The following is a 26,854-nucleotide window of genomic DNA, read 5'->3' on the forward strand; positions in this document are numbered from 1 at the left end:
GATCCTTTGTGCGCTTTGACTCATCGCTTCATGATGTGCCCACTTCCCAATGTCCTTTAGCATCAGATTAATGGTATGTGCTAAACATGGCTGCCATACTATATGCTTGTACTCTATGGCTTCTCTACTCAGCATCTTACAAGCCTTCTTAAAGTTGGAACCATTATCTGTTACAATTTGGACAACATTCTCTGGTTCAATAATCTTCAAGACATTTTTGATCTCCTGCTACATCAACATATGTATGAGTGGCCAGTAAAAAAAAGGTGAAGCAACTACGAGTATGTACAACATACGTACCTGCATTATGAATTTATGGTCCTGGACCTCTCCAGCTGCATCAACAGTCTTTAAAAAATACATCATCCCATTGCAATACACCAAAAAGTTAATGATGCTCTTTTGTGTAGGACCAGTCCATGAATCACACATTAGAGTCGCACCAAACTCATTCCACTCAATCTTCCATTTGTCAATCTCCTTCTGAAACTCCTTAACATTTTCATCAAGATACTTGCCATCAATCTCTCGACCAGTTGGTAATTTGACCCCCACACCTGCATTTAAGGCAACAAGATTATGTCAACAACATAGATCAAATACAACAAAATATATTGTGTTATTTGTTACCTTGTTTTTGGGACTCCATAATTGCGGCCCTAAAATATGGGTTATCGACCTTTCGACCCGGGATGCCAATGGCATGACAAGCCTTTGCCCAAGCCCTACCAAGAATCTCTTTCGAGCTCCTTCCCTTACTTGTCCAGGGACCAGTATCTATCCTCTGTTGCCTTAGTCCAGATGCTTGAGCAAGATTGTAGTCTCTAACACGTTCAGGTACCCTCTGGCTGGAGGATCCACCACCCCTATCATACCTTGTACCAGCCCTCTGACTAAATTCGTGCTCCACACGTGACTGATGCAGAGCCGCTTTAAGTTCATCCTCATACTCATTGTCCCCAAAATGGGTTCGTGCTGCCTCATCTGCCCTCAGCTGCTGCCTGAACCTAGAACTCTTTTTTTCCTTTGTCTTATCTATGTCAAGCTGGAAGTATGCCTTTATGTCTGGAGGAACAGAGGGACATTTTTTGACATTCTTCCCTCTATGCGCGAGATGCTCCTTCAATCGGGTACCACCCCCTCCGCTCTTTGTTTCTCTACAATACTTGCATTTGAAACCTGCGCCAACCTTCTCTCCGTGCAACCAGACTCTATCTCTATCTCTATCTTCATCCGACATGTCTCCTACAGATGTGGCAAAAATATCATATAACTTGAAACAATAACTAAACCATAACTAATACATAAACCATAAGCCAACACATCTATAATAACAATACCAAATCATATTTACATTAGTAGTAAATAATATTATGAGTTACATATACTATAACTAAAACAGAGCTAGGCACTAAATATCTAAAGCAGAGTTACATATACTATAACTAAAAAAATCCATGAACGGAATCTAACAATAACTATGTTATTAACTAAGTTATTAACGCAAATATGAATGAAATCTGAAAACCTAAACATTAAAAATCCAAATCTAGGCACTAAATATCTAAAGCAGAGCTAAATCTTGGTACCACAACCGGTTTACCGGTGGTAAAACACGATTTACCTCTCCCCGTGGGCGGTTTACCGCCGGTTTTGCGACGAAACCCGTCGGCGAGAGGATCTGCGGCGACGATGGGGGGCAGCGGCGAAGCGGGCGGTAAACCGCTCCTGGCCGGCGGTTAACCGCGCTTAGCCGCCGGTAAAAGCCGCAGCGGCGGCGATTTTTGCGTGTGCGGCGGCGTCGGTGTGTGGCTGAGAGCGTAAGTGAATGGGGAAAGTGAGGGAGCTAGGGAGGACGCGGAGGAGATGAGTTTTTAGATTTTTTTGTTAGCGGGTTAACGGGTCCATAACGGGTCCATATATGTTTCTATTTTTTTGTTGGCTAAACTGATTTGAATTTAAATATCTTTTATACCAAATTACTCAGAAAAGCATGTAGTTTTTATCATATATTTTTTTATAAATTTTTTCAAATTTTTTAAATTTGGACTGAATTCAAAAAAAAACCGCTGGAAAACCGTTACCGTCCCTGGCGGTTTCGGTTTACCGAGCGGTTTACCGCCGAAAACAGTCGGTTTTGTAATCCTTGGCTGACACTAGGCACCGACAGGGCGGCGCACCCGGCTGTCGACGAGGCGGTGGAAGAGCGTGCTGCTGCCAGACGGTGTCTCCGGTGCCGGCGGCAGCGATTTCCTGTGCCACCTGGACGCCCTTGAGTCCATCCTCAACACCGGCATGCTCGAGAGCTTCGTGCCCCGTGGGGTCGGGCCCGACACCTTCACCTGCGCACTGCGCCGCGTCGGGCTCCTCGGCTTCGAGGTCGCCCTGGTGCTGATCTCCACGTCGCCCTGACCAAGTGACCAGTACGGATTGCCTCCTCGCTACTGGTCGCCACCGGGGAAGCCGCGGCTCCCCCGTCATCCACGACTTCGGGACCATGGCCACCTCGCACTGGCGCTGGCAGATGGGTCTGCTGTCCCGTCACTCTGACCTGCTCAAGACGGCCGACGACGACAGGGCGCTCCTCTAGTGTGCCGGCGCCGAGTTTGCGCTCACGGCTAACTTGCTCATGCCGTTGGACGCGCCCGGCACACGGTGCCTCATGGAGTTATCCTTGTATCGGAGGCAGGGCATCATTAAGTTCCACAACCCTTCCCCCTCCTCGTAGAATTGCTTGTCCCTGTTGATCGAAGTGAGACTGAATCAGGGGGCCCGCACTCGCACCTCCCACGACCTCTTTCCGCCATGGGGCTCCGGATTCCACCGTTTGTCAGGCATGAGTAGCGAGCGATGGACTGGCGGATCCCGGTAGAGACCTGAACCCCGCGCCACCACCATCGCCACAGCAGGCTACATGTTTGTTCTCTTGTTCTAGACGCAAGCAGCAGATGCGAAATAGGCATCCGTCTCATGGTGGGGAAATTGTTCACAGTTGAGGATGTCGTAATTGGTGGCCTATTCGTGATATCTCTTCTTCTAGAGAGGTAGAAATGCTTTTCCATAAGTTCAGGATGAGCTTAGTTTGAGTTGGCTGATGTCACATTCTGCTTTACTCCATTAACTCTGGTAATTTGTTTGCAGTATGCAAGACAAGGATTTGCTTTGGGTCTTGTTGTTGTGCTCAAATCGATTCGGGCAATCAAGGTTCAGGCAATTATGAAGTTGTCCCTAATTTATTTGAACATTCATTTTTTATGAAGGGACTGGTAAATTGAAAAAAACTAATGTCACTACTCGTTATGGCTATCTACATCTCCGTTTTTTTGTTTTGATGGCAACTTACATTTCTGTTTTAGGAAGCTAAGGACAATATTTTGGGGCGCCAGTTTGGATTTGGAGCAATTGTGAGGTCTGACCGTGTTTCACAACAGTGGACATGTGACAAAAGCTCACCCATCGTTAAGGAATTTGTGAGTGTGGATGTAGAACTCGGTGGCAAGAAACGATACTTGACAGAGCCTGCAGTTGCCGTGATTTTGGAATTAGTTAGGAAGGTACATCTTTGGAACCATTTTTGTACAGCGTGCTGCTGTGATTATCAACTTACCAAAATACAGTGGTGGAAGATTTGTGCAGGCATGATGCTATCATATCAGAAGAATTTTTGCTCAACTTTTGGTGAGCACTGGAAGAGGATAGAGTGGTAATCATTACCTAATCTAAAATATAAATCATACCCCTTCAATTGTCAAGCTCTCAAGAACATCTTTGACACTAATTCTGCCTTTCTTTGATAGTTACTGTTCTTCTTCAATGCAGGTGAAGACAATGGCATAGCTATACTGTCATGGGCATCATAGGGAGCGAGAGGCAACAGCCAGGCTGGGATAAGGCTAGAGAATAAGATTGAGATGAGCTGGGATAAGGCTAGAGAATAAGATTGAGATGAGAGAATTGTGGAGAGTTGGTTAGCAGTAGATAAGTCCAAGAAAGTAGGAGTTAGTTGAGAGTTTGTATGAGAAGTTGGTTAGCTATAGGGCTATTTATAAGCCGCATGGCAGCAGGGAATAAATCAAGCAAGATCATTACCAAACCAATCTCTCTCCCTTGCAATGACCCTCTCAAGCGCCTAGGGCTGCTACCCTAGAACCAAGCCTGCGGCAGAGGCGTATAACCTCGCCGGAGAAGACAGCTATCCCCATGGACCGAAGGTCCATGACACCTGGTATCAGATCCAGGTTATCCTCACCACCACCAGCCGCCCATCCCTCACCACCACCAGCCGCCGCGCCATCAGCCGCCGCAACGTCCTCCCACCCGCCCTCTCCAACTCCAGATGCATTCACTCGGCTCGAAGAGAGTTTTGACCGTCTCGAAGAGAAGTGGGATCAATTCGTTGTGATGTTCCACCGCTACAAGGAGAAGACAGAGAAGGAACTCCAAGCAACGGTGCGGCTTCAGGCGGCAGCGCGAGGGTTCCTGGCACGTCGCCAGGTACAGTCCCTTCGTGGGAAGAAGCACCTTGCTGTGGCCTCTAGGGCCACCCCATGGCCGTCATCACATGAGCAGGTCGTGGTGCGCCTGCAAGCCGCAGTGCGCGGCTTCCTTGTTAGGCGGGCGGTGCGGAAGTTGCACTTGCTGATCAGCTCATCGCTGCACCAACTCGTACCCTGCGCGCCCAACCACCAGGTCTCGTCTATACTTTTTGAACCCCCTGCAGAAGTCGAGATCTGGGTATGCAGCCCCTCTGCACGGCCAAAGAGGGTCGTCTCCTTCATTCGGGCAACTGCCTTGGTGCTGGACAGACCCAATATAATAACGGGCTGGTTCCTCCTTCACCTTTCATCCAACGTGAAGTCCGCAGTTCAACTCTTTCCTTGGGATCCAGGAGGACAGGAGGACATAGCTGTAGTTCAAATTTATATTTTAGTTCCACAATTATTTTGTATTTTCGTCTTAAATAATAAAGGTAAGCCGAGATGTAAAAGGCTTAACCTTAAGTCGTGTCAGGTAAGTCTATGGCAGCTCGAGGACGAGCTGGTTCTCAAGGGAGGGGGAGATGTCTTGGGCATCATAGGGAGCGAGACGCAACAGCCAGGCTGGGATAAGGCTAGAGAATAAGATTGAGATGAGCTGGGATAACGCTAGAGAATAAGATTGGGATGAGAGAATTGTGGAGAGTTGGTTAGCATCAGATAAGTCCAAGAAAGTAGGAGTTAGTTGAGAGTTTGTAGGAGAAGTTGGTTAGCCATATGGCTATTTATAAGCCGCATGGCAGCAGGGAATGAATGAAGCAAGATCAATTATCAAACCAATCTCTCTCCCTTGCAATGACCCTCTCAAGCGCCTAGGGCTGCTACCCTAGAACCAAGCCTGCGGCAGAGGGGTATAACCTCGCCGGAGAAGACAGCTATCCCCATGGACCGAAGGTCCATGACACCTGGTATCAGCTCCAGGTTATCCTCACCACCACCAGCCGCCCATCCCTCACCACCACCAGCCGCCGCACCATCTGCTGCCGCAACGCCCTCCCACCCGCCCTCTCCAACTCTAGATGCATTCACTCGGCTCGAAGAGAAGTGGGACCAATTCGTTGTGATGTTCCACCGCTACAAGGAGAAGACAGAGAAGGAACTCCAAGCAGCGGTGCGGCTTCAGGCGGCAGCGTGAGGGTTCCTGGCACGCCGCCAGGTACAGTCCCTTCGTGGGGAGAAGCACCTTGCTGTGGCCTCCATGGCCACCCCATGGCCGTCATCACATGAGCAGGCCGTGGTGCGCCTGCAAGCCGTAGTGCGCGGCTTCCTTGTTAGGCGGGCGGTGCGGAAGCTGCACTTGCTGATCAGCTCATCGCTGCACCAACTCGCAGCCTGCGCGCCCAACCACCAGGTCTCGTCTATACTTTTTGAACCCACTGCAGAAGTCGAGATCTGGGTATGCAGCCCCCCTGCACGGCCAAAGAGGGTCGTCTCCTTCATTCGGGCAACTGCCTTGGTGCTGGACAGACCCAACATAAGAACGGGCTGGTTCCCCCTTCACCTGTCATCCAACGTGAAGTCCGCAGTTCAGCTCTTTCCTTGGGATCCAGGAGGACAGGAGGACATAGCTGGAGTTCAAATTTATATTTTAGTTCCACAATTATTTTGTATTTTCATCTTAAATAATAAAGGTAAGCCGAGATGTAAAAGGCTTAACCTTAAGTCGTGTCAGGTAAGTCTATGGCAGCTCGAGGACGAGCTGGTCCTCAAGGGAGGGGGTGTCATGGACCTTCGGTCCATGGGGTTGTCTTCTCCGGCGAGGTTATACCCCTCTGCCGCAGGCTTGGTTCTAGGGTAGCAGCCCTAGACGCTTGAGAGGGTCATTGCAAGAGAGAGAGAGATTGATTTGATAATGATCTTGCTTGATTTATTCCCTGCTGCCATGCGGCTTATAAATAGCCCTATAGCTAACCAACTTCTCCTACAAACTCTCAACTAACTCCTACTTTCTTGGACTTATCTACTGCTAACCAACTCTCCACAATTCTCTCATCTCAATCTTATTCTCTAGCCTTATCCCAGCTCATCTCAATCTTATTCTCTAGCCTTATCCCAGCCTGGCTGTTGCCTCTCGCTCCCTATGATGCCCATGACATCTTCTCCGGCGAGGTTATACCCCTCTGCCGCAGGCTTGGTTCTAGGGTAGCAGCCCTAGACGCTTGAGAGGGTCATTGCAAGAGAGAGAGAGATTGATTTGATAATGATCTTGCTTGATTTATTCCCTGCTGCCATGCGGCTTATAAATAGCCCTATAGCTAGCCAACTTCTCCTACAAACTCTCAACTAACTCCTACTTTCTTGGACTTATCTACTGCTAACCAACTCTCCATAATTCTCTCATCTCAATCTTATTCTCTAGCCTTATCCCAGCTCATCTCAATCTTATTCTCTAGCCTTATCCCAGCCTGGCTGTTGCCTCTCGCTCCCTATGATGCCCATGACATATACTTTGTTAAGTCTGTAGTTTACTGTTATGATATGTTAGACAATGCAGTAAGTGTCATCACTCATGGTCTTTGTATTGCATTTAATTCGTGTTCCAGAGTTCTATAGTCTTGTTACAGGTGATCGTGAAAGCTCTGTACATAATCTTCCATATATGTTTATGCTATCTGATGTTTCGTACTTTAATTTCTCAAAGATGTAGTTTTGGAGGACTGATGTTTTTCTATTTCCTTTTGTAGTTCGATTAACATTGAGTTGTGTCACTTTGATGAGTTTGAGACTTCTCAGAGTCCAGGTTCTCTTTTTTCATCGCTCGCAATATTTGACACTGAATACTGTCAGCATGTTACTGTTTTCTGTTTTTATTGATATTCTGAAAACATAGTGGTTTACCGAATTTAAATATACTAAAGTTTTGGTACTGTTTTCTGTCAGCATGTTATTGTTTTCTGAATGACACGAATAAATGACAGTAGAAAAACAGCATGCACAAAGATGGACGAGAATTAAATATACTGAAGTTTTGGTACAATGAACCGAATTTAGTTAAAACTGCTGTAGTTGTTCATTATTGTATGATGTACTATGCAATGTAGATGTGTGGTTCACTTGTCTAGATTATAAAGCATCGCACAACAACAAGCTACTCTTCTTATTCTATCTTTTTTCTGCCTTGTTTTCCTTTGGAATTGGGACAGATGTAATTTTGGCATGCATTGTATTTCTCAAAACTCTCTTTTCAAATAAACAAAGATGCAAATAAGCTACAAAAATATTGTATATATTTCACTGAAACATAAACTAAACTGAGTTCTTATCTTTGTGTAGTAAACTGAAACATAAACTGAACTGAATTCTTATCCTTCAATGTGAAACTCTAGATTCATACTGCATGTGTTCCTCCCATAAGATATAGATCCTTCGATGCAAAGAAATACCTCTGGTCAATTCACAACAACGGAGAAATGAATATTTATCTGAACAAAGGTTGAGGTGTGATGCTTGATTGATTTGTTTGTGTAATGTGCCAGAGAAACTAGAGTTGATTCTTCAATTTGAACCTTGCCGTGAAGGTCTGATAGTTGTCTATGGGAGATGGTATTTGAATTGGTGGCAATTGCTATCCCTTAGCAAGGCCAACCAGAATTGAGTATTTACTAAACTTATCTGAAACTAACAGATGCCTCTGTTCAGTTTTGACAGTCCCTTCAGAGGCATGATCTTGATGACTGTGTGGGTGATGCAACATTTTGTTTTCCTATTTACAAGTTATTTTAAAATTGAGTATTTGCAAGATGCTTTAAAATTGAGTATTTATAAAATTGACTTTCTTTATAGTATTTGCAAATAAAATGTTTCCTAACTGGAGCTTGTATGCTATATTTGTTTCATAAACTTAATTTTGTTGATGCAGGACTACTACAAAGTTCTAGAGACAGCTTAATTTTGATTAACAACACAATATATGACCATACATATGTTATTGTTGCACTTTTTTCGTTGCAACGCGCGGACATTTATCTAGTTTATCCTCTAAATGAGACTTAGTGTGGCGGCTCGCGAGTCTGAATGAGCCTGATCTGAGTCTAATCTCCTAGCTCGCAATACGACCAAGTGACGAGACTAGCTTGCTGGGTCACCGAGTCGAGCTCGACCCGGCTTGGCTTAACCCTACATAGAGGTCTATTATGTTAGAAAGTTAGGCATTTTTAGTTTTAATTTAATCCAGAAAAACAGTGCGATATATGTGATGACATGTATGTGCATGTGTGTATAACTACTCGCATAAGCAGTAAACAACAATGAAACATGCACAAATACGAAGAACAGAGTGTACCCAGCGGAGGGACCGATGCTCAAGGCATCAGTGGCTCCATTCACACGAGACATCTCGTGTGTTTGTTCGATGTAGCCGTACGAAGTCGGTGCAGGAAGATGTACGCTGTGCAGTCCCTCGAACGGTCGCCGGGAAGAAGAACAGCAGCACGCGTCAACTCGGGAAGGCGACGAACAGCAAGCTGTGAACGAAGCAGCTGGACAAACAGGTCACGCGAGCAGTCGCGAAGACGCTCCCCAAAAATCTGATCGCCCGCACACCCGTGCAAGTGTATCTCTGCGGTCGGTGATTTCGGAGGCCTGCTCTCCCACTCTCTCTGTGCTCGCAGAAGATGGGACGGGAATGTGTTGTTTGCAATTCGCGTGAGATAATTCGCATAACTGGAAGAGCCCTCCCTCTCTATTCTTATAGGCGGTCAGAAGGAGGGAGAAGAACAACGGACAGAAACGGTCGCGCATTAGAACTGGAAACTGACGACAGTAACTGACGTCCGTTACTAGCCATAAGACAGGAAACATACGGTTATCATGACGGTCATCGCTCCAGGCAAAATGCGAAACCGTTTGAAAGGAATATTCGGACCAAGGTCCGATCTACCACGAGCCACGAGCCACGGGCCACGGCCACGGCGGCGGCGGCGCGCGCGCGCGCATGTGGCAGTCCTTCATCCTTTTCTCAACTTCTCAATAGATGCACCAATGGTCCACATATTTAAGTTGATTGATTTGTCCTTTGAACTTCCAATATGGTACTAAATAATTAGTACACCATAGCATTAAAGTGGGCCATTAGCATTGACTATTATTGAATATTAATTTGGGCCAAGCCCACATTAATCCAACAATCCCCACCAAATGCTAAGTCACACAAAAAAGCTCTCATCATCTCAAACGTTTGATATACTGGTGTTTCGATGGAGACTGTTAAGTTGAACATCCACCTAGAACTTAGACTACACTTGACCACAACTGCACAATGGACTAGGCCTTGAATTGGCAGTTTTGCGTGGAATGAGTTTCATCTAAACTCTTTACCAGTACTAGATTGCTGAACGCATCCCCTCTGGTTGGAGCATATAAGTCAAACTCCATAGCCTTTCATGGGTATCTAGAAACCACCCAGATCTCATAAACTGTGACTAGCAGTTAACCCATATAGGTATGTTCCTCTAAAGATGTTCTGTAGGACAACATCTTTGCTTCACAAAGCCACTTGGAACATATTAAGGTGTAAACACCAACCTACCTTACAGTAAGGAAAGATATGCATCTGAAATGAGCCTTATTAAGGGTCTTTCCTCTCAGTCTACCACTAGCTTGTTTCACCATTCTAATTCACGGGATCTCCGATCACATAGAACAGGTTACCACTATGATAAACTTTAGGTGGGTCTCATGCCCATCTCACTTGATGCACTATCTATCACACTACGTGATAGCCCCTTAGTAAATTGATCTGCCAGATTTTTAGACGTATGGACATAATCCAACGCTATTACTCCGGAGTTTCTCAATTTCCTGACAGATTTCAAACGCCTCTTTATGTGCCTTGTCGACTTCATATTATCCTTAGAACTGTTTATCTTAATTATCACAGTTCATGGAAATAGCCGGCACAGGTTTTTCAACCACCGGTAAATCCATAAGGAGTTCACGAAGCCACTCAGCCTCAACTGAAGCGGTATCTAATGCTGTGAGTTCTGCTTCCATAGTCGACCTCGTTAAGATGGTCTGCTTGCAAGACTTCCATGAAACAGCACCACCTCCAAGTGAAAACACATATCCACTTGTGGCATATATCTCATCAGCATCAGATATCCAGTTTGCATCACAATAACCCTCCAGAACTGTTGGGTACCCAGTATAATGGATGCCTAAACTCATAGTACCCTTTAGATAGCGCAAAACTCTCTCAAGAGCACGCCAGTGATCATCTCCCGGATTTGAAACAAATCGACTAAGTTTGCTCACAGCAAATGAGATGTCAGGCCTCGTAGCGCTAGCTAAATACATGAGTGAACCAATTATTTGGGAATATCTCAATTGATCCCTAGCTATCCTTCGATTTTTCTTTAATAGCTTACTAGGATCATAAGGCGTTGGAGCAGGTTCACATTCGCTAAAACCAAAGCGACTCAAAACCTTTTCCACATAATGGGATTGCACAAGTGTGATCCCACCAATACCTTCTCTCAGTAGCTTAATGTTAAGAATAACATCAGCTTCTCCCAAATCTTTCATTTCAAAATTATTAGACAGAAAGTCTTTTGTCTCTTTAATCACATCAAGACTCGTCCCCAAGATTAGAATGTCATCAACATATAGGCATAAAATTACTCCCTCGCCCCCACCATACCGATAGTATACACACTTGTCTGCTTCGTTCACAACAAAACCGGCAGATGTCAAAGTTCTATCGAACTTTTCATGCCATTGCTTAGGTGCTTGTTTTAGGCCATATAAAGATTTCAATAATTTACACACCATGCCTTCTTGACCGTTTGCTACAAACCCAGCTGGCTGCTCCATGTAAATTTCCTCATCTAGCTCTCCATTTAGGAATGCTGTCTTAACATCCATTTGATGGACGAGTAGACCATGAGAGGCAGCCAAAGAAAGTAGCACACGAATTGTGGTCAATCGAGCCACAGGTGAATAAGTATCAAAGAAATCCTCACCTTCCTTCTGTGAATAGCCTTTAATTACAAGCCTCGCCTTGTACCTTTCAATAGTACCATCAAGCCTAAGTTTTTTCTTGAACACCCATTTACTTCCAATGGGCTTACACCCATAAGGACGCTCAACTACCTCCCAAGTTGCATTAGACATAATAGAATCCATCTCACTCCTTATTGCTTCCTTCCAAAAGTCAGCATCAGGAGAGGAATATGCCTCTTCAATGGTACTTGGTGTGTCATCCACAAGATATACAATGTAATCATCACCAAAGGACTTTGCAATCCTTGGTCTCTTACTCTTTCGAGTTGATACATTGTCATTTTCCACATGATTATGTATATGAGATTCCTCAGTGTGTTCTACCGGAATAAAATGCTCATGGGGTATCGTTGGTTCATCATTAGACGTATCATGTGTAGCTTTCATGGGAAATTCGTCCTCAAAAAACGTAGCATCTCTGGACTCCATAATTGTACCAACCAACATGTCCGGTACTCCAGAGTTTATAATTAAAAACCTATATCCAATGCTGTGGAAAGCATACCCAAGGAAAACACAATCAACAGTTTTCGGTCCTAATTTGCGCTTCTTGTTAATTGGCACATTCACTTTAGCCAAACAACCCCAGGTGCGCAAATAGGAGATATTTAATTTCTTCTTTTCCCATTCCTCGAATGGTGTGATTTCTTTGTTCTTTGTGGGAACTTTATTCAGGACATGACACGCCGTCAAGATCGCCTCACCCCACCATTCCTTAGATAGCCCTGAAGTCTCTAACATGGCGTTAACCAAATCAGTTAGAGTACGGTTCTTTCTTTCAGCAACCCCATTGGATTGTGGTGAGTATGGCGGTGTCCTCTCATGAATAATACCATGTTCCACACAAAAAACAGAAAAATCACCCGAAAAATATTCTCCACCACGATCAGACCTTAACCGTTTAATTTTCCTCTCGAGTTGATTTTCAACTTCAGCTTTGTAGGTCTTAAAATAATGCAAAGCTTCATCTTTTGATTTTAAGAGATACACATAACAAAATCTAGTAGAGTCATCGATAAAAGTAATAAAATATCGCTTGCCTCCTTTAGTCAATATTCCGTTCATCTCACATAAATCGGAATGTATTAAGTCTAGTGGTGCCAAATTCCTCGCCTCCGCAGCCTTGTGAGGCTTGCGAGGTTGCTTAGATTGCACGCACACCTGGCACTTAGAACCTTTGACTAAATCAAATTTCGGGATTAAATTTAAATCTGCTAACCGCGAGACACAACCAAAATTGATATGACAAAGTCGTGAATGCCAAATATACGACTCATTCGAAACAACATTGTTCACAGACTTATTACACGCATCATGCAAAGATAAGCGGAACAAGCCTCCGTTGTCATAGCCTTTTCCAACAAACGTTCCATACTTAGACAGTATACATTTATTAGACTCAAAGACAATTTTGTAGCCATCTCGACACAATTGAGAGCCACTAACTAGATTCTTTTTGATGGAGGGGACATGCTGCACGTTCTTCAATAGCACCGTATTTCCCGAAGTAAACTTCAGAATGACTGTACCAACACCAAGAACACGCGCATGTGATCCGTTCCCCATCAGCAAGGCTCCAGTCCCTTTGCACTGATAAGAAGAAAATAAAGAAATATCAGCACACACATGAATATTAGCACCGGTATCAGCCCACCACTCAGGGGATTGACACACTGAAAGAACAGTAGGTAAAAGATTACCATACCCCGATGTTCCTTCTGCAGTCTCGCTAACAACCATGTTTACTGTTTTCTTCTCTTGAGCTGGTTTTTTCTCTTGCTTAAATTTGCGGTCTGGACAAGCGCTTGTCCAATGATCAGTACTCCCGCAAACAAAGAAACCAGCTCCTTTGTTCTTCTTTTTGAACGAGGCTGCCTGCTTGGGCTTCGTGGCATTCTGTTGCTTGTTCTTCTTTTTATTATTATGTGATGCATTGGAGTTCTTCTTTTGTACCATATTGGCACTAGAAGTCTCAACTCCTTTTCCACGAGTGTCTTTTGCTCTCGCCCTCTCCTCAACATCAAGAGAACCAATAAGCTCAGCCACGCTAAACTCTTGTCTCTTATGTTTTAGAGTGGTAGCAAAGTCCGTCCAAGAAGGTGGCAGTTTAGCGATAATACCGCCGGCCACGAACTTGTCAGGCAAGACACATGGGAATTGTTCGAGTTCTTTAGCCAGTGCCTGTATTTCATGAGCCTGTTCAACTACAGGACGGTTTTCCACCATCTTATAGTCAAATAGCTGCTCCATGATGTACAGGTCGCTACCAGCATCAGAAACACCAAACTTCTCATCTAATGCATCTCATAACTCTTTTGCAGATGTGCACGTTAGATAAGAATCAACATACTTGTTGGCAAGAGCGCCAATCACGGCACCTCGAAACAGGTTATCGGCAACGTCGAACATTCTCTCCTCTTCAGGAGTGAACTGTTCGGGTTTCCCCTGTGCGGCGTGATAGCAGTTCATTGCGGTCAACCACAGTATCATCTTACTACGCCATCTCTTGTAAAACGTCCCATCAAAAGGTTCACTTGGTTTTAACGCAGCAGCAAAACCACTAACAGAAAAATGCCTAATATCAGATTTTTGGATTGTTAGAAAGTTAGGCATTTTTAGTTTTAATTTAATCCAGAAAAACAGTGCGATATATGTGATGACATGTATGTGCATGTGTGTATAACTACTCGCATAAGCAGTAAACAACAATGAAACATGCACAGATACGAAGAACAGAGTGTACCCAGCGGAGGGACCGATGCTCAAGGCATCAGTGGCTCCATTCACACGAGACATCTCGTGTGTTTGTTCGATGTAGCCGTACGAAGTCGGTGCAGGAAGATGTACGCTGTGCAGTCCCTCGAACGGTCGCCGGGAAGAAGAACAGCAGCACGCGTCAACTCGGGAAGGCGACGAACAGCAAGCTGTGAACGAAGCAGCTGGACAAACAGGTCACGCGAGCAGTCGCGAAGACGCTCCCCAAAAATCTGATCGCCCGCACACCCGTGCAAGTGTGCAGCTGGACAAACAGGTCACGCGAGCAGTCGCGAAGACGCTCCCCAAAAATCTGATCGCCCGCACACCCGTGCAAGTGTATCTCTGCGGTCGGTGATTTCGGAGGCCTGCTCTCCCACTCTCTCTGTGCTCGCAGAAGATGGGACGGGAATGTGTTGTTTGCAATTCGCGTGAGATAATTCGCATAACTGGAAGAGCCCTCCCTCTATATTCTTATAGGCGGTCAGAAGGAGGGAGAAGAACAACGGATAGAAACGGTCGCGCATTAGAACTGGAAACTGACGACAGTAACTGACGTCCGTTACTAGCCATAAGACAGGAAGGCAAAATGTGAAACCGTTTGAAAGGAATATTCGGACCAAGGTCCGATCTACCACGAGCCACGGCGGCGGCGGCGGCGGCGCGCGCGCGTGTGGCAGTCCTTCATCCTTTTCTCAACTTCTCAATAGATGCACCAATGGTCCACCTATTTAAGTTGATTGATTTGTCCTTTGAACTTCCAATATGGTACTAAATAATTAGTACACCATAGCATTAAAGTGGGCCATTAGCATTGACTATTATTGAATATTAATTTGGGCCAAGCCCACATTAATCCAACATATTAGGCCACCGGGCCAACCTCTCGCTGCCCTGCCACCCCAAACTCACGCCCTGTCTCTAATGTCGTTACTTAGTTTAGTTAGCAACTTTTAATTAGTTTGTTAGTTAGCTAGCCGGTATTTAGTTGGTTAATAGTTAGTTATAATTATTAAGTTAGTGTTGTTGTGTAATGACACCAAGGTATCTAGGTACTTTAGAGGATTGATAAAAGGAGGATAGAGCAAGGGACGCAGGGTACAGACATGCTAATGTTGAGTACTGCTAAGTTACCAGCACACACGAGAGATTTACAGAGGTTTAGATCGCAAATATGTAATAACCTATATTTACGCTGGATCGACGAGTGCAAAGGTAAGTAAGATTACACACTCATATCTCAATTGAACCCTATCTTCTTTTTCTCTTGTTCTGGTGAGATTTCTGGACTAGTCATTCTAGGATGCTCTTACTTCACTTCATGCTTTCCATCTGAACCTTGCTACTTAAAAATTCTATGCTTCTTACTTCAAGCTATTGCAAAAATAATTGCTTCTATCTTGCCTTAATCTTGATCAATTTTCATAGATGCCTTGCAAGCATCAGATTGCTCGCATGAGTCCCTGTGGAAGGCTTGCTACCAAGGGGCTATCTAATGAGATCGTCATCAGGGTGGAGAGCAAAGAAAAAGGGGTGCTCATAGAAGATGAAGGGGAGGGGAGGGGAGGTTTCACCATAGGATTCCCAGGAAGAGGAGGTAATCCCTGGAGATGAAGAGTCCCAAGAGACACCCCAAGTTGTTCCCGGAGGGGAGGTCATGCCGCAACAACGTGTGTGGTGGACGATGGAGTTTTATTTGAAGAAGGCCAAGGATATGACCTACTAACACTCCTTGCTCACGTACGACTATCCTTGGAGGGTACTATCTAGGCTAGCAAGCTAGGGGTACTATTGCCAATTTACCATGAACACAAACATCCCCTTGAAGCTACCTGCTGGAAAGGTAGATCTGTTTGTCAAGGTTTGGAATGAGAACTAGTCGGAGAAAGAAGAAATCGGGAAAGGTTCTTTTCATATACTATCACGTAGGTGTATGGTATGGGGTAAATCTAGCTATTTAGGGCTAGTTTGGACTTTGGAGACCCATTTTTCTAAAAGATTTTTATTTTTCTAAGAAAAATTAGTTTATATTTTTTTTGGCTAAATAGGAAACTTTTAATAAAATAGAGTTTCTAAACTAGCCTTTAAACTAAAACTAGTCGGTTGTCTGTGCATTGCGACGGCTTACAATAATACCCACGTAAATTATCCATCAAAAAAATTTCAAGATTTTTTATTGATGGTCTCCGCTCTCTAGCTCTCTGTATAATATATTTTTTGATTTGGCTAACTGATGTTATTGTTTACTCCATGCAAATATGTCTTGGTACAACACGGCTAATAAAGTGAGTGATTAAAGAGAGTTTACAACGATTGACTGAATGAACAGAGATTATAAAATGACATAATTTCATCATACAGAGATCAAATAAGAGAAAGTTTGTGAGATCAAGTTTATAAAATAAGTCCTATGAAGTCAAACTTATAAAAAAGATAGATCAAAATATGGAGTGATTGCTAAAGTCAGACATCAATAAAAACTGGATGCGCTCTATATAAATTACGTTACTTCGTAGCAATTACTAACGTTTAAAACCAACAAATAACCTTTCATTTTGATGTTAGTGTGACAAATCATTGCTGCTCCATCCAATTCGGCAACCTCAAACACCATATAGTCCATTGCGCCAATGTGGTCTCAGTCGGCCCGTAGTGTTGGCCCGGTCCGACACGATTATTTTTTTATTTTACAAAAAAAACGTATATACCTATATACAATTTATATTCAATATTAAAAACATTTTAGCGTGATGTTCTACTGGTTAGACAGTTTCACCCAGTGTCTCCTGCCCTTCTTCCATCAGGGCATGGGTTTGAACCCCACCTTTGCACCGTTTTTTAACATTTTACGCTGATTTAATTAAATGGATCGACGGGCTGGCCCGACACAGTTAACAGACCGGCATGACGTGCCTGTGCCATAGCTGTGGCCCGCGTGCATCTAGCCCGTGTCGGGCGTCGTTACGCTGATTTAATTAAATGGATCGACGGGCTAACGGGCTGGCCCGACACAGTTAGCAGGCCGACATGACGTGCCGTGCCATAGTTGTGGCCCGCGTGCATCTAGCCCGTGTCGGGTGTCGTTTGACATCTATAGACATGCATCGAATTAATTTGAAATAGCTGTGAGGAGTTATTTGTAAAAAATGACGCACGACGACCGTTGAAACTGGTGCTTTTAAGTATAGTATAGATATCGTTGTATGGATCATGTTATCTAAATAGTTTTCTGCTGGATTCTAGATTCCCTGGTGAAGTTAGTCTATGATGAATTTTATATCCATATTTTTGTAGCGAGGAAGCTGGCGTCATCACACAACGCTGTAGAAGAGTGCCGCCTAAATAATAAGACTTCAAGGCAGAGGCTGCGACCATCGATGGCCCGAGGCAGCGAGCCATCCACGTGTCTGGCCGTGCATTCAGCCGCAGCACGCCGCGCAAGAATTACCCGCAGCCGCAGGTCGCGCCGTCGCGGCCGCCCCGGTGGACTATTCCACCCGCCCCACGCAGACCACACCCAGTGGCTAGGCTCGCACGGAACCGAGCGCATGCAGTGGGCAAGTCGCAAGCGAGAGAGCGCGCTCGGTTTTCTTTTCTTACTACTTCCCCTGCACGTGCACGGACGCCACTGCTAACTAGCTAATCTAGCAGTCAGCATAGGAGACTGGTTGGAGAGAAGAGAACCTCAGTGCGCGAAAAAAGAACTCAAGCCTCAAGGAGGGTATACGCCGCCGCGCCGAGTCGTCCACGTCCGAGGAGGAACGCACGCGCTCACGCGGCGCCGATGGATGGAAGCGGTGCCGGCACCGGCAGCGCCACGCTGCTGCGGAAGCGGCCGCTGTCCGTGAACACAGCGTCGTCGACGGCGGCGGCGATTGAGCTCGGGAGCAAGCAGGCCGCCGGGGTTGTGGCGGCCATCGAGGAGGAGCCGGTGAGCCCGACGGGGCGGCTGTTCCGGGAGCCGAACTTCCGCTGCCACATCGTGTCCGTGTTCGGCCTCGGCGCGCCGGTGGACCTGCCGGCGCTGCGGGCCGGGGTCGCCGCCACGCTCGCGCGCCACCCTCGCTTCTGCAGCGTCCAGGTACGTACGGTGTCACCATCCACTCCCGTTCACGGTTTCGTGCGCTCTACGTGGTTGTCATGAATGAACGAGGAAGAACTGGTGTTAGACGGTAGTACAACGCAGCCCGTGAAAAGGAACGGTAGAAAAGGGCCGAAAATGGGATGCGTGCACCGATTCCTTCAACTAAATGATCTTAGGACCTGTTTGCCATTTATATATATAGGTATCGGAGGCGATGCAATTGAACTGGATTTAATAACAAAATAAGCTTTGGTATTTGTTAGAAATCAAATGTCTAAAAAAAAGATATGACCGCTCTATTATTCTCCACTTCTCAACCAAACACCCTAAACTTGTATGGGAGTTCGCAACATGATTGGGCATATGTTTTTTTTTGTTCTTCGTTGCTTCTTGGTTGTTTTGGAGCGAGAACCACTACACCACAAATGGTTGCGTTGCAGGTGGTAAATGAGAAGGACGCCAGACCGAAGTGGATACGGACAGCGGTGAACGTGGACGACCACATCATCGTCCCCGAGCTGAACCCCGCCACCACGTCGGCCGACCCGGACAAGGCGCTGGAGGACTACGTGTCGTCCCTGTCGACGCGGCCCATGGCGCACTCCCGGCCGCTGTGGGAGGTCCACGTCCTGGACTTCCCCACCGCCGACGCCGCGGCGGCGCTGGCGCTCCGCGCGCACCACTCCGTCGGCGACGGCGTCTCCATGCTCTCCCTCTTCATGGCCTGCACCCGCAGCGCCGCCGACCCGGGCGCGCTCCCTTCCCTCCCGCCGGCCCGGCGCGCGGGCCCCGTCCACGCTGTGCGGCGGCCCGCGGGCGCGCTGGCGGCGCTGGCCGCGTGGCTCCTGTCCTTGCTCGTGCTGGCGTGGCGCACGGCGGTGGACGTGGCATGCTTCGTCGCGACGGCGGCGTCGCTGCTGGGCGACGCGCCCACGGTGCTCAAGGGCAAGGAGGGCACCGAGTTCCAGCCCAGGCGCTTCGTGAACCGCACGCTCAGCCTGGACGACATCAAGCTCGTCAAGAATGCAGTGGGCTGCGTAAGTGTGCTCCTCATGGCTCTTCGTTCCACTGGCTCCACTATACTACACCACTGTTCCACTGGCTCAACAAATAACTGCTTGCGCGTTCTGTACTTTTTCAGACTGTAAACGACGTTCTTCTTGGGATAACCTCTAGCGCTCTGTCTCGGTATTATTACCGGAGAACAGGTGAGCGAAGTGCTGAAAAGCAAAAAAATAAATTTCTTTTGCAGTGCATCGGTTTACAATTACAACCGAATAGATGACGCCGCCGTAGCCAAAATCTGCAGGTGAAAGCGACAGTAAGAGGAGCATCACGGTGCGGTCGGCTGTTCTCGTCAACTTACGGGCGACGCCCGGCATACATGTGAGCTTCTCTGCCACGTGTCCTCTTTGATCACACAGCACGCCAGCTGCGGGGAAGATTATCCTCTTCTTGCTGTTGCTCACAGCTAGCCATAACAACCGGTAGGCACTGGCGAGCATGATGGAGTCCGGCAACGACAACAACAACGGCGCCGCGAGGTGGGGAAACAAGCTGGGCTACATGCTGATCCCCTTCCACCTGGCCAAGCACGACGACCCCACGGAGTACGTCCGTACGGCGGCCAAGGTGACGCGCAGGAAGAAGAGCTCCATGGAGTCGGCCTTCACCTTCTGGAGCGGGGACATGGTTCTCAGACTCTTCGGCATCAAGGTGCGTGCGCTGGGTTTCCTTTCCTATCTCGATCGACCCGGCGCTATTGATTCACCGGTGATCACCGCGCGCGGCCGCGCGCGCACCCCTGACAGACAGAGTTTGGTGCAGGCAGCTGCTGCGCTCTGCTACGGCATGTTCACGCACACCACCCTGTCCTTCTCCAGCATGGTCGGGCCGACTGAGCAGGTGCTGTTCTGCGGCAACCCCATCGTCTACATCGCGCCCAGCACCTACGGCCACCCACATGTAAGCGTTCATTCAGTGCACCTGACCTGAATCCGAAGAACATGCGGTGGTGGCTGGTTGTAACCGTGTGTCGTGCGTGTGGTGGTCTCTGGATCATGCAGGCCCTGACTGTGCACTACCAGAGCTACATAAACTCCGTGAAGCTAGTCCTGTCGGTAGACGAAGCGCAGTTTCCGGATGGCCGTCAGCTCCTGGACGACTTCGCCGAGTCCCTCAGGATCATCCGCGAGGCAGCTCCAGGAAAACCAGGGGACACGCAGGATGCTGCTTCCACTTGAACGTAGACTATAGCCATCAGGCAGAAGCTCCAAGCATTCTTGTCGTGCTCCAGTTGTGTCTGATCATGTGTGTGTGTGCGCGCGCGTGAGCGCAATTGAGATCTCGTTGCTGGCCGTCACAGACTTTTTGGGTGCGCGGCTTGATAGCACTCCAACAGAGGGTTCAGGACTTCAGGTTACTTAATCTTTCAACTTGGATAATGCGACGTGAAGGCAATGATCTTTGGAAACAAATGATTAATAAGTTTGCATTAGAAAGGTCCACTTGTAGTAGCTGCAGACATCGCTTTTGATTTTTTCTAAGAAAATGAACCGCAAAGCCTCCCACCGACGACAAAGGAAACAGGGCATACAAAGTGGAGCAAACACGAAGGCACATCAGTACACGATACTCTCTGCCTACTAGGGTATAGGGCTCTACTGCCTACCGACACGCGTCGTGTTGGGTTCATTCAACCAGAATTTTCTCAACCGCGTCGAGCTGAATTTGCATGTATCCTCACTTTTTTTCCCCATAGCTCATTCATATTCAGTCAGCAGGGATAAGAGGGGCGGGAACTTAACAAGATCGATCGCTAATTCGACATTTTACAGCCATCTCTGAACGCTGGTGAAGGATAGATTCCTTGATTCCTTCCTCACGCAACGCGATAATAAATTAGGACACGATTGAAGATTCAATATTTTATTAGGTAGTTGCAGCGAACCACTTGCCACTATATGTGTTTTTTCTCGAGCGGCGTATTATTCCTCTGATGAAACTGTTCCGTACTTTTTTTTCTTCTATCTAAGGGCTAGTTTGGAAACTCAAATAATCTTTGAGATTGAAAGGGATTAGAGAGAAAATTAGTTCATTTTTATCTCAACCCCCTCCAATCCCGAAGGGGATTTGAGATTCCCAAAGTAGCTCTAATCGTAGCGTAGTGTATCTACCTGTATTTTACACGAGCGACCTATTACAATAAGATCATAAGATCTACAAATTTGATACTAAGTGATCGACTTTGTAAATATTTAATTGGGACGTATAAAAATATGTCCCTAAAAGTCATTAATAGAGGCCAACGTTCTAAGAAGACGGACGTAATCTTAGAACATTTTCCTCCATTAACCGCTGATTTTCGAACAAAGATGTTATAAGATATTCACCTTCATAAATAGTTAAACCGAAAAATGGTTTATAACTTTTCATGTGAATTTGGGTAAAGACAAATTTTATAATAAAAGTATCCATTGCCCTAAATATATCCCCTAATTTTATAATTTTAAATTTCAAGTTTTAGATTTTTAAATGATCTCAAATGTTCTCATAGTTAATGTGAAAATTATAGTGGCAGACTTAAGCTACATGTTTATTGTTGATAAGTATTTCAACTTATTTAGATTCCCAAATATTTATTTTGAATTCATATATTTTGATATTTAATTTTCAAAAAAAATTAAAGAATCAGAGGCATCCTATACAAAATTGTAGTGCTTGATAAGATTTATAACTCTGTAAGTAAATGTTTTTATTTAAGTTTATTTAGTAGCCAAAGTATTCAATATAATATTATGCAATATAATGGGAAAATATTATATATACACACACGAGTATGTGACGCAGTGGTAGATAGATGATAATGCTAAGACTATCTCTAGCAGACGTTTTGTCTCATCTTCTATTTCAAACTTCACTCTGTAAACGGTGCAATCTACAGTGCAAAACATTTTTTACATGGCCATATGCACGGTTTGTTGAGCACAACCTCTGTGACAAGTTATGGGTTCAAATCTCTGGTAGCTAAGCCAGTTACAGTGTGGTCCAGATGGTCCAAGGACCATCTTGTGCTTGGCTCACCTAAAACCCATAAATAAAGGGAAATTTGAATCATCAGTAGCTCTCAGTGTCTGGAGAAAGTAATATTCTCAGATAGTGGTAATGTGCCTTCTAAAATAACCTGAAGAAGGCGTAGAGCCACATTATCTGGGGACCATGCGTAGCTCCAACTTAGCCCCATGGGAAACTAGGACACAAGGCCCTCTCAATCTCTCATGCTCTCCATGGCCACAAGAGGGGACTAGAACATGGGGCCATCTCAACCTCTGGTGCTCTCAATGGCCACTGAAGGGGACTAGGACATGGGGCCCTCTCAACCTCTAGGGCTCTCCATGGCCGCAAGAGGGGTCGCCATGACCTACATAGTTTGCAGAGGCGCTGTGTTGCAACTACAATTTGTCCACGTGTTATAGTTGGCGAGCTTCAAATGCAACTAGGTGTGTGAACACATCATTGTGGGAGAGTGGCTTAGTCTTGGTCGTCATAGAGTTCACAAATGGATCATAATTGATCGAGAGCTCTTCCAACAGATAGGTGAGGACCTCCTCACCGCGTTGAGGAGCGTTGGTATTCACGAGCTCGATGACAAGCCCCATGATCTTGTAGAAGAAATTGGTAACAGACAGATCATGTTTCCTTGATGTAGCAAGTCCACACTAATTTACATCGTGTACACTTTCACATATGAGGCGATTTTCTTGTGGAGGTAGTCTCAGATGTCCTTGAAAGACACGACACTAACGATGTCTTAAAGTACCTTGAAGTACTTCTCTGGTCATCGATGAGATAGGATCACTTGCTGGATTAGGGACTTTAGCGGCATCCCTAGCCATCAATGCGACGATCTTGTTCTCGAAGGTGGCATTTGATCCATCAAAATACCTTAGAATCTTTGATATCTGTAGTCATGGAATACACCATAGTGGCGTCCGACATGGAAGGAGGAAGAGAGGGAGAAAGATAAGAAAGAAGGGTGCACGATAGAGAATAAAATAAAGTTCTTGGCTAGCTCTAGTATCATATTAAACTGTCATAAGACAATATCCTCTTGGTGTTATATTCATTCATGTATATATAGGTGTATAGGAGGATGATTTACATGACATGTTACAATACTATCTAGATTAGTGACGTAGTCAAGCCTTTACATGGCAGGTAATAATACTGTCAAGATTGTAGATATAACCTTTTTCTAATATATAAACATTCTATGTTTAACAGATAACTTTGTACGTTTAACGAGGATCACTCGATGTGATGGACAACATGGCTAGCACAACCCAAGAAAGATCCATAGGGAGGGTAGCGCGTGCACGGTGCACACACATGGATCCTTTGGCTTGTTCTAGATCTAGCGACTTGGGACGCTTGCTCACAGGAGATTCTCCATTCTCGTAAGAACAGCCCACCGTCACTAGCAACATGCCAAATTGCCAATGACAATATCATAAGCTGCATCCAGGTCGGAGATGCCCACACAGCCACCAACACGTACCCAACTCCCACGCAGCTCGGTTCAGTAAAAGCTACTAGCAGTAGTGGGCGGTGGTTGGCACATCGCAGTTGATACGGAGGCGTAGCGTAGGCTGTACTGGTTCTCCCGCGTCGGCGTCGACGGCCGTGTCCTTCTCGGGAAGATGGTAATGGGGGCCGCGTCCGTCGGCACGCTGCTCGTCGCGCTCGCCGTCCTCGCTCCGGCGGTGATGACGCAGAGCTGCGACGACGAGCTGCCGGCTCAGCTCGCCGGCAACTTCTCGGGGCTCGCCTGCGCCCCCGTCTGGAACAGCTTCGTGCTCCGGGTATGTAGTACCTCTCGCCATTGCTACGATTCGCGAGATCCTTGCCGCCGGGCGCTAGATCCGTGGCGACCCGCGCTCCCACTTGCTCTCGCTGAAACTCCTCTGCTATTCCCTGGACTGGACCGCAGTACGCGCAGGACAAGGACAACGTGCTGCGGGTGGTGCTGTCGACCATGTACAGCACGGGGTGGGTGGGGATGGGGTTCTCCAAGAACGGCCTCATGGTGGACTCCAGCGCCATGGTGGGGTGGATCGGCAAGACGGGGCTCCCGCACATCAAGCCGTTCTCGCTGCGGGGCAAGACCCCCTCCCAGGTGGTCGCGGACCAGGGCTTCCTCGTCTCCAGCGACAACCACAAGCCCACCGTGCTCGTGCAGCAGGCCAAGATCTACCTCGCCTTCCAGCTCAGCTTCACCGAGCCGCTCAGGCGCCAGAACGTGCTCCTCGCCGTCGGCTCCGCCATCCCCGTCAACGACCGCCTCGCCGAGCACCAGGATAAGACCTCCATCGTATTCGATTTCACCACAGGTCCGTTTGATTATTGCTTCATTCATTCTAGTGCCGCCTTTCACTCTGAGAGAAAATCAGTCGTGGGGTTCTCTGCTTCGTGAGCACAGTCATTCGAACGAACATTTGGAAGCTGCGTGTGCAATTCATTGTGATCTACTATGCCTCTCAAATCAGAGAACCGTAGCTCAGACAAATGGCAAACAACTGAAGAATGCACTTCTGCTCTGACGTCCCAATCACCAAACCATCCTTCTCACTGAAAGAAACAAACACACCGTACTTGTTTTGCAGGCAGCTCATCAGGCTCGTCATCCTTCCCGGAAGGTCTGAAAAGGACCCATGGGGCGCTCAACCTGTTCGCCTGGGGCGTGCTACTGCCGATCGGCGCCATCGTCGCAAGGTACTGCAGGAGATGGGACCCTCTGTGGTTCTACCTCCACGCCGGCATCCAGTTCGTGGGGTTCATCCTGGGCCTAGCCGGCGTCGTGGCTGGAGTATCCTTGTACAGCAAGATCCAGGCCGACGTCCCCGCGCACAGGGGCCTTGGCATATTCGTGCTCGTGCTTGCCATTTTGCAGGTACTTGCTTTCTTGCCTCTGTTAGCAATAGCGAGGGATTTGCATTTTTTTGAACATAGACATGCTACACGGATCTGAATGAATGTGTGTCCGCTTCTTTCAGATCCTGGCGATTTTCCTGAGGCCCAACAAGGACTCCAAGTACCGCAAGTTCTGGAACTGGTACCACCACTGGGTCGGCAGGCTCGCCCTCTTCTTTGCAGCCATCAACATTGTGCTCGGGATCAAGGTCGGCGGAGCAGGCAACTCTTGGAAGATCGGCTACGGTTTCAACCTGGCCGTCCTTCTGATCACCATCGTCACCCTGGAAGTCCTGCTCTGGACGAGGTGGAAAAACAGCACCGGTTCCACGGGGGCATATTAGCTACTTAACCGATTTTTATAGGTGTTTGTGATGGTCAGTGAAGGAGGTTCGTATTCTTTTGTTCGAATATTTTCGCGTGTATGCAGTTGCTGTAATGTCCGCGTTTGCTGCGTGATGTGTTTTCCTTTTGGTGCATGTGTCCTGGACTTGCCGTTCCGATGCCTTTTGTGCTGCTCGGAATGGAGATGGAATGATGATTTCCGCAATTCCGCCGCATTTCCCATGCTGCGAATGGTGGTAGATCTGGTATATTCTGTTGTGACACTGTGACTGACTTAGAGTATCTATACGAGACTATATTTTTGACTCTTTATTTGTCTATCTATAAAAATTAAACTCTATATATACAACATCTCATTCGAACAAACTCTTTAGCATGCAATTTAGTTTGGCTAGTGACGGGGACAATTTAGAGAGCCGGATGGCTTGGCTAGTTAGATGTCTAGTCTATTGGAATGTTATTTTGCTGTTAAATATCCAAATTTTAACTTGATGAGTAATTTGGCTAGTCTCTCGAGGATGTTCTTACGAAGTTGCTCGTTTCTCGCTCTTTTGTGTCAAGTAGCAAGAGAGCATCTCCAAAGACTCCTAAAATTAATCTACCAAATCATTAGGATTATTAGGATCTTCCGAAAAAATTTAGTACATACTAGCATATAACATGTTCTAACGCTACGACACTGCGGAGAGGAGAGAGGGTGACGGCGATAGTGTGATGGGAGGGTTAGCCACTGGTGGCGGTGGCGCGAGTGAGGATAGAGGGTGGCGGGGACACAGGAGAGGATGGGGACGACGGGTTCGCGAGTGAGGGATGATGGATGATCTAAATAATATTGTTCATTAGATTTGAGTAAGGGAGAGAAGGTTATCAAGCGATCTTAACTGTTGGTTTTGATTATGTGTTAAGTTTGAGTTTAATTTATTTAGTAAATTTAGTGGAGATTATGAGTGTGGGAGTAAATTGGTTGGGTGAGTTTTATGAAGTTTAAACCGATGGATTAAAGAGTGGCAGAGGAAGTCCGAGGAAGTTCACGGCCAGACACGACGTCTCCCGGTCCTGGCGGAGGAAGACGAGCAATGGCTTTGAGTAGATCCACAGATGACAGTAGAGGCCAGCACAGAGGGATCAGGAGCACACGCGCCTATGGAAATTTCCGCACGAGAGAGGA

The 26,854-nt window shown here is 46.5% G+C and overlaps 2 protein-coding genes and 1 pseudogene across 4 annotated transcripts; all 3 read left to right on the top strand.

The window, feature by feature from the left end:
* Positions 1-2,567: 2,567 nt before the first annotated feature.
* Positions 2,568-4,090, top strand: LOC112694685 (uncharacterized; annotated as a pseudogene). The gene is made up of 5 exons (NR_157325.1): positions 2,568-3,044; positions 3,142-3,266; positions 3,357-3,554; positions 3,618-3,703; positions 3,820-4,090. The product of NR_157325.1 is annotated as an uncharacterized protein (transcript).
* Positions 4,091-17,800: 13,710 nt separating this feature from the next.
* Positions 17,801-20,877, top strand: LOC103651350 (O-acyltransferase WSD1). 2 transcript variants are annotated; one of them, XM_020550512.2, is made up of 7 exons: positions 17,801-18,369; positions 18,813-19,409; positions 19,514-19,580; positions 19,682-19,758; positions 19,864-20,088; positions 20,204-20,337; positions 20,439-20,877. In XM_020550512.2, the coding sequence occupies exons 1-7, from the start codon at positions 18,073-18,075 to the stop codon at positions 20,443-20,445; spliced, it is 1,404 nt and encodes a 467-aa protein (XP_020406101.1). In that variant the 5' UTR covers positions 17,801-18,072; the 3' UTR covers positions 20,446-20,877. The 2 variants fall into 2 exon arrangements, with proteins under 2 accessions (XP_020406101.1, XP_008675193.1); XM_008676971.3 differs by having other exon boundaries at positions 17,813-18,369; positions 20,200-20,337.
* A 2,890-nt stretch (positions 20,878-23,767) lies between these two features.
* Positions 23,768-25,946, top strand: LOC100191661 (uncharacterized). Its single transcript, NM_001137090.1, has 4 exons — positions 23,768-24,233; positions 24,362-24,761; positions 25,035-25,321; positions 25,425-25,946. Exons 1-4 carry the CDS (start codon positions 24,072-24,074, stop codon positions 25,683-25,685), a joined length of 1,110 nt encoding a protein of 369 aa, NP_001130562.1. The 5' UTR covers positions 23,768-24,071; the 3' UTR covers positions 25,686-25,946.
* The last annotated feature ends 908 nt before the right edge of the window (positions 25,947-26,854 follow it).

This window comes from Zea mays, chromosome 3 (genome assembly GCF_902167145.1).
Source record: "Zea mays cultivar B73 chromosome 3, Zm-B73-REFERENCE-NAM-5.0, whole genome shotgun sequence".
Classification (NCBI taxonomy): Eukaryota; Viridiplantae; Streptophyta; class Magnoliopsida; order Poales; family Poaceae; genus Zea; species Zea mays.

Coding starts and splice junctions, on each gene's coding strand:
- LOC103651350 (XM_008676971.3), top strand. CDS start 18,073: ATGGATGGAAGCGGTGCCGGCACCGGCAGCGCCACGCTGCTGCGGAAG. Junction 20,089..20,199: donor TCAGACTCTTCGGCATCAAG/GTGCGTGCGCTG, acceptor AGTTTGGTGCAG/GCAGCTGCTGCGCTCTGCTA. Junction 20,338..20,438: donor GCACCTACGGCCACCCACAT/GTAAGCGTTCAT, acceptor TGGATCATGCAG/GCCCTGACTGTGCACTACCA.
- LOC100191661 (NM_001137090.1), top strand. CDS start 24,072: ATGGTAATGGGGGCCGCGTCCGTCGGCACGCTGCTCGTCGCGCTCGCC. Junction 24,762..25,034: donor CGTATTCGATTTCACCACAG/GTCCGTTTGATT, acceptor CTTGTTTTGCAG/GCAGCTCATCAGGCTCGTCA. Junction 25,322..25,424: donor TCGTGCTTGCCATTTTGCAG/GTACTTGCTTTC, acceptor CGCTTCTTTCAG/ATCCTGGCGATTTTCCTGAG.